At 50.2% G+C, this 8,040-nt stretch overlaps 1 gene segment (V, D, J or C); it reads left to right on the top strand.

Annotated features, from left to right (window-relative positions):
• Positions 1-1,223: 1,223 nt before the first annotated feature.
• LOC101654139 overlaps positions 1,224-8,040 on the top strand; it is a 210,049-nt gene continuing 203,232 nt past the window's right edge. Inside the window, 2 exon segments of the C gene segment in view lie at positions 1,224-1,272; positions 1,370-1,666. Of these exon segments, the coding sequence occupies positions 1,224-1,272; positions 1,370-1,666 (346 nt within the window).

Below are 8,040 nucleotides of genomic sequence, written 5' to 3'. Positions count from 1 at the left end.
CCCACAGGCAACAAACAGCAGGGTGGGTTAGCAATAGTCAGTAGCCCTGGAACTTAGTGAAACACACCAGGATGGGATATCAAATGTAAACAGTGCAAGGCAACAGGATCCATCAGCGTCAATCTCATGTGTCATACACATTAGTAACATGGAGAAGCAGCTTTCGAGGAGCCTCAAGCTCTAGCAACTCGATCCACAGGTTGGCTTGGCCCACAGGTAGTGCAGCACACAGGTTGAGGCAGAGAACTAGCTAAGGCAGCAGCACGCTGGTCCATCACCGGAGAGCAAACAGAGGAGGGCAGCCCTTGCAGAGCCATTGATCTCTTTGCCTTCCAATAAAACTGTGACTGAATTAATCCCACATGTTCCAGTTGGCACGGTTGGCACAATAAACCTAACCATCACAGTCCACCCCTTGCCAACTTGGCACCTGTACACAATTCTTTGGCCCTATAGAATTTCCATCCATTATACATATAAATGAAAACAGACTTAACCTAATTGTATGTGGTACCTTGTACATGAAGAAAGGAAAGATATTCAAAAAGAACATATAGAAAACAAATATTGACCATCAGAAACCTCGCTTTTGCAATTGATCACATGTACGTTCTTCTACTACCCCTTCTGTATTACCTTTACCCTGGGGAAACCTAACTATCTATATTAACTATCACAGATACATAGAGAGATACACATGATTATGATGATAGAAGCAAATGATGATGAAGATAAGTGTAGGTGATGATGATGAAGAGGAGGAGGAGAGAGATGGAGGGCTGGGAGGATGGATGCGTTCACAGGCAGACAAACAGACAGAGAGGATGCTGACTCATAGTGGAGTGACGTGTGCAGAGGAGAACTACTCCAAGGAGAATTCAAGGCTGTGACTTCTCAGAACTCTGTCACCAGGACTATCTTTCTGAAGACCCTCTGGGTGGGTTTGAACTTCCACCCTCACGTCTGAGAGGTGAGCGCGGTTCTGTCTGTGTGCCCCAGGTGCTCCTCCCTGGAGAACTCAGAGAAGAAACCACACTGGGCACTTCTACTCTGACACACATGAGGTGGTAGCAGTGGAAACCTCAGCCTGAGAGACAATGACAGCTCACAGTGACATCACAGGCCAGGGCCCAAGGGAAGTGGGAGTGGGGGATGAGCCTTCCAGTTGTCTCACCCCAGAGTCCCAGACGGGAAGGAAGCCGGGTCTGCCCTGCCCAGCGGCCATGGGCTCCTGGCTCTTCTGCTGGGTGCTGCTGTGTCTCTTGAGGGCAGGTGAGTTCCCTGATCACAGAAACCCTCAAGGCAGAACTGGTTTCTCTCCTGGGGGTGAAACCCTTCCTGAGCTCATCCATAACTCCACTCCCCACAGGCCCAGTGGACTCTGGAGTCACCCAGACCCCAACACACCTGATCAAGTCACGAGGCCAGCGGGCCACCCTGAGCTGCTCCTACATCTCTGGGCACCAGTCAGTGTACTGGTACCAGCACGCCCAGGGCCAGGGCCCAAAATTCCTCATCCAGTACTTCAACAGTGAGGAGAGAGAAAAGGGTGACATCCCAGGCCGGTTCTCGGTCCAGCAGTTCAGTAACGACAGCTCCGAGATGATCCTGAGTGCCCTGGAGCCCGGGGACTCAGCCGTGTTCCTGTGCGCCAGCAGCATTGACACAGCCCTGCAGAGTCACTGCCGCCCTGGGCACAAACCTCCTGCTGGCTCAGGAAGTGGTGGTGGGGAGCAGCTGGGCTTCCCCTGGCAGCTGAGTATCTCTGAGAGGCTGACATTCCCGTCACTGTCAATGCCTGTGTTGTTAGCAGACAGGCCAGTCTCAGTTCCATTCCACCTACGAACACTCAAGGCAGCAGAACTGCACATCACCCTGTGCAAGAGGCGTTATTTGTCACCACGTTGACCAACACTGATGCCCTGGTGGGACTGTGGGTTAGGCATTGCTCTGCTAACCTGAAAATGGGAGGTTCAAACCCATCAGCTGCTCTGAAGGAGAAAGATGAGGCTGGCTGTTCCCCTAAAGATTCCCATCACTGTGCATTGGAAGGTCTCCGTGGCAGTGGGGTTGATGCTTTGAGGATTGACAAATAGGAATCACCAGTCCCTGGAGAGATGATTGTTTCTGAACATAAAGACAGGAAGACCCCAACCAGGGTCCCAGGCTACACAATGGCTACACCCCCAACCCCCAACAGCAACAATGAAGCAATGGTTGGACGAGGGTCACAGTGACTTTGGAGAGGTCGCTGTGTGGTTGGGCGGTCCACGTGGTTTGGTGGGTGCACCAAGCTCCCCCTCAGCCCAGTGCCTTGGATTTGAAGCCACCTTCTCCCCACTGCATGCCCAGTCTCCTGTCCTCAAGGACAGACCCATCTGCATTTGGCCCCATGGTTTCTGAGGATGCACCCTAGTTCAGCCCAATAGGCGACAGTGCTGTGGAGCTCTGGGGAGGAGATTGGGATGAAATCGCCCACAGATGTCCTCCTGTGCACAACAGACTGAAGCACTGCATGGTCCCGTGGCATCCTCACAACTGTTCCTGAGCCTGCGCCCTCAGCAGGATCGGCACAGAGATGCGGGCAGAGTCGGGACCTGAGCACAGGCCATGGTCTCCTCGTGCACAGGCCGTGGAGCCGGAGGTCCGGCATCACAGGACGAGGTCAGGGAGAGCACTTCCTCTAGGGCTCTCCCCAGAGGGTGCAGACCCCGTTGTGTGTCAGTTCTCTCTGTGCTTGGGGACGGGCGTGACCACTGAGGGGACTCTGAGGATTGGGGAAGTCCAAGAGAGTGACATCACTTGGTGACTCACCTGCAAGGCCAGGTCCTGCTTCCCAGCCTAGAGCCTGAGGCTATGTTCCCCAGTTCCTGAGCAGGCGAGGGTCCCCTCTTACTCTCTATCTCACCCAGACAGCCATGAGCTACCAGCTTCTCTACTGGGTGGGTCTCTGCCAGCTGGGAGCAGGTAAGCGCTCATCTTACTGCTTAGTTCCACTGTTTGTGTTTATGGTTGTCTGTGTGGTGTGTATACATGTGTGTTCTCTGTCTATCTAGATATGTGGTTATGTGTGTGGGGGGGGCATGTCTGTATAGATATGTGACTGTGTGTGCAGTGATTCCCATATTGTCTATCTTGATCTGTCATCTGTCTCCACAGATCTTACAGGAGCTGGAGTCACCCAGACCCCCAGGCACAGAGTCACAAAGTGGGGCCAGGCTGTAGCTCTCACATGTGATCCAATTTTGGGGCACCCTCATCTTTTCTGGTACCCACAGCCCCTTGGGCAGGGTGCAGAGTTTTTGATGTACTTTGATAACAAGGATGCTGTGGACACGTCGGGCATGCCTGGGGCTCGGTTCTCTGCAGACAGACCTGAAGGCTCGTCTTCCGCCCTGAGGATCCAGCCTGCAGGGCTGGGGGACTCGGCAGTGTACCTGTGTGCCAGCAGCTTAGCCACAGCATGAAGCTGCCACCTGCTTCCTGTGCACAGACCCTCACGCCCTCGCCTCTTCTCCCTGCCCGAGGACCCAGAACTAGGATGGTGCCTGTTTCCCTCACCTAGGGCTACGGGCCAGTGTGGATTCCACTGTCCCCTGACAATAAGTCAGCAGGAAACCACCTTTGAACACTTAGAACAGGTAACATGGGCCAAATGACGATGGATTGGCTGAGATTCCTAAATAGAGCTTATGGCTCTATAACTGGTGTTGGACACCAGAGCCTCAGCTTCCACGCTAGCAGCCAACTTATATTCTCTTAATAAACGATAACATTGGACAACATTTATATAAATTCCCATTGGTAAGTGTCGTTCACTCTGACCTACATCATGCCCAGATGAGAGCCTACCAGGACACAGTGAGGTGGAGGCCATATCCAGCCACCAGCCTCAAAATAATAATACTAGTAACAGTAATGACATAACGGGCCATGAAAACGTCAGTCTCCACAACCTTGGGACCAGAGAACTAGAGGGTGCCCGGGTCCCTCCACTCCCAACTGCTCTGAAAGCCACCCTATGAGAAAGTGCTGGAAGCGTGTGAGACAATTGGGGAACCGAACCCAGAATCAAAGAGAAGCTCATGCTCACTGCTGGGGTGAGCATGGTGGGACCCTCGGTCAGGAGCAGATTTACATCTGTGTTAGCATAACCAACCACTTAACACAAAGGGGCAGAATGCACCCAAGGACTGAGTTCCATGGCTGAAAAAGCAGGAGGAATGATTGCAGGAGGCACAGGAGAAAGTGGGATTGGCAAGGATGACTGCACGTGAGCACTGCACTGGAGGAGGCGCGTTGGAATATATAATACTCCAATAATAAATTCCCATTGGTAAGCGTCGTTCACTCTGACCTACATCACGCCCAGATGAGAGCCTACCAGGACACAGCGAGGTATGCCGTGATCAAGGGCCTGACCAAGCTATGGTGTTTTCATTCCCCCGACGGCAGATTCTACGGCTATTCATGTGGTTGCGGTGGCGGATTCCTCAAACGGAGGCCTCCTAGTGCTTCTTCGTAGTCGATGGGGGGTCTGAACGTTCTGATGAAGCCGGATCAGTTTGAGTGACCCAGCGAGTAAGCCCTTGAAGTAGCAATGACAGCTTCCAGTGTCGTAGTAGCATGTGACCCAGCACAGGACGGCAGCCTGGCAGACAGGGAGAGGGTAGCAGGAGCCGGAAAACCTCATTAACGGCAGCAGAAAGAGCACTGTCAGACATGGTGCTGGAAGGTGAGAGCTTCAGGTTGAAGGCATCAAAACCGGACCGAGGAAGAGCTGCCTGCTCAAGGTAGAGCCCCCACAGAGACAGGGATGGAGGCAGGCCTGCAGGGAAGGCTGTGGGCGGCACCTGGCCTGGAGAGGAACAGCTTCGAACATCGTCCAACACTCAGGATGTGAACGCGCGTGAAGCATGAATAAAGGAAAATGGAAAGTCATGAAAAATAAGGTCGACCAGATAGCAACTAATATCCTAGGCACAAGTGAGCAGAACCGGACTGTCTGACGCTGGGCTCCTTCGTGAGACACCCACAGCGTTTCCTGTGCCCGTGGTGACACTTTCAAGAGGAATGACATCACTTTAGTCATCCAAAGGACAGTTTCAGATCAATCTTGACGGATAATGCTTTCTGCGATTGAATGAGATCTGTCCATGAACAAGTAAATCAAGTCAGTAGCACTTTTATTCACATTTGCACACCAACCAAAAAGCTAGCCATAAATAAATTGAAGAGCGCCACCGATGTTTTCAGTCTGAACTGATGAAACCTGCCATCAAAGGTCATTGATAATTATTGGTGTTTGGAATGTGAACGTTGCAAACAAAGAGGAAAGAACTGTAGTTGGGAAACGTGACTTGGTTGATAGAAACCAAGATGGAGATGGTATGATAGAATTTTGCAAGGCCAACAAGATCTTCATTGCAACACCTTTTTTCAACAGAATGAAGAATAATGATACAGGTGGAATTCTTCATGTGGAAAACACTGAAATCAATCTGAGTGCATCTGTGGGAAAAGACAACGGAGAAGCTCAATATTAGCAGCTCAAAGCAGCCCAGGGACTGTGGAAAAGAGCATCAGGTGCTCACATGGAAGCTCTGGTTGAAGCTCAAGAAGCTTTAAACAAGCCCACGAGTGCCAAAATACCACCTGAGTGTGTTCCCCACGAAGCTGGAGAACATGTCAAGAATCGATGTGACTCATTGACCACTAATGATGTAGCTGGTGAACTGTGGAAGGTGGCATCAGTCACGATCCGTGAAGAAAGCCGGAGAGCCCGAAAACGACAGGAAGGAAAGAAAGACCAGAGTGAGGTCAGAGGAGACTTGAAGCTTGCTCTTGATCATGGCATAGCTAAAGCAGCTGCAGGAAATGATGAAGCCAAAGAGGTAAAAAGACGTTTCCGGGGGCATCTTGAGAAGCCAAAGTAAAGAATTGCAGAGAAATATGCAAAGACCCGAAGAAAGAAAGCGAGACATACAAGGACGCATTCAGCCTACACCCAGCTGAAAGAACTAAACAAATGAGGCATTCCTCTAACTGCATTATGAAATGACTCTATGGGCACAATATCGAAGAATTCAGGAAACATCAAAAGATGATGGTAGGAATAACCAGAGCCGGAATCCAAAGGAATTAGTTGGCATTCAACTATTTCACGAGCTAGCATCTGATCAAGAACCGATGGTACTGAAGGAAGAAGTTCAAGCTCAACTGATGTCATGCCTCCCGACCCGACTTGCAAAATTTTTTTAAAAAGCTCCAGGAATGGACAGAGTCTGAAATAAAAATGGTTTAATACGCTCATATGAAGAACTCACTCATTTACTTCAAAATTTTGGATTGTAGAATGTGGAAATTATCCAAGACTATCAGTAATATTACATGTAAGTAAGATCTGTCGGCAACGCTTGCAGCACTACATTGACAGGAAGGTGCCAGAAATCTCAGCTGCATTCAGGGGAGGTCATGGAACAAGGGATGTCACTGGTGACAGGAGCTGGATCTTGGCTCAAGGCAGGGAATAGTAGAAGATGTTTGTGCTTTGCAAGGATTGTGCAAAGTATTCGAGCATGTGGATCAAAGTCAAACTGTGCATGACTTCCCAACCCTGGGAATTCCAGACCACTTCATTGTGCTCATGCTGAAACTTTCCATGGGCCAAGAGGCAGTAGTTTGGACAGATCCAGGGAGTACCTTATGTTTTAAAATCAGGAAAGTTATGTGTCAGATTTGTATCCTTTCCCCCACACACTCTATCTATGTATGTCTGAGCAAATCATCAGAGCAGCTGAACGATACGAGGAATGGAGTATCCTTCTTGACAAATACTTATTAACAGTCTGTAATAGGCAGGTGACTACCCTAGCTTACGGAAAGTGAGGAGGACTTGAGCAACTTGTGATGAAGGTCAAGGATAGCAGGGCTCAATGTGGATGACAAGTCAATGGAAGGAAAACCAAAATCCTCACGACTGTCCCATCAAGATTAACAGAGATCCAAATGTTTTGAGAATGACGAGGGCAATGAATGCACAAATGTGCTTTACACAATTGATGTGTGTATGGATTGTGATAAGAGTCCTATGAGCCCCTAATAAAACTATTTTAAAAAAAGATAAACAGAGAAAAGACTGAAGTTGTCAAGGACTTTATCTGGGTTGGATTCACAATCTTGGAAGCATCAGTCAAGCGATCAAAGAAAGCATGTCATGGGTGGAACTGTTCAAAACGGTTACACAAGACTCCTTTAAAGTATTGAGAAGCCAAGATATCCCTCTCAGGACGAAAGTGTGTTTGGTCCAAGCCAATATTTCCCATCACCTCATATACACGAGGAAACTAAACACTGAATGCAGAAGCCGAGGAAGCCTCCATATGTTAGAATCACGGTGCTTGAACAGAAAGTTGAAGTCCCATAGACGGGTGAGGAACCGACACATCTGTCCGGGTGGAAGCACTGCCAGAATGCTCCTTAGAGCCAAGAATGGCGAGACTGTGCCACGTGCTTTGGACATGTTGTCGGGGAGACCTGCCCCCGCAAAGGGACATCAGGCCCAGGAAAGCAAAAGGGCAGCAAAAAGGAGGCTTTGGGGGCCATCCCCTCCCAACAAAGGGATGAGAATCAAGTTTTGTTTTCTCATTTTTGGAAGATTTTTATACCTTCTGGTAATAATAAATAAATAAAGCATAGTACACCAGGGCCGTCCATCAGTCCAGCGCCCGGCCCTGGAGACAGTCTTTGCTCCAGGTGATGTCCTGTCTCCATGGACCAGAGCTGCACACTGCGGCGGCCTCCCTGCACACCAGGGGGCGCTGTGGCTCCACGGGTGCTATGACATCCACCTGGGAGACATTGGTGGGGTGTGTTGGCCAGGTCCTGGCAGGGGTGGTAGGGGCAGGAGGGGTTAAACCAAGGCTGCTTGTCCCCACCGGCAGGACCGGGGTGCCTTTGCCACAGCAAGCAGGATGCTCGGGAGCCTCCATGTGGCGGAGCCTCAGGAAACAGCCTGAGACCCACAGCAGGTGCACACAC

This window comes from Echinops telfairi, unplaced genomic scaffold (genome assembly GCF_000313985.2).
Source record: "Echinops telfairi isolate 266 unplaced genomic scaffold, ASM31398v2 ScPeMD7_23;HRSCAF=83, whole genome shotgun sequence".
NCBI classification, from domain to species: Eukaryota; Metazoa; Chordata; class Mammalia; order Afrosoricida; family Tenrecidae; genus Echinops; species Echinops telfairi.
This window is presented reverse-complemented; position numbering and strand designations above follow the sequence as displayed.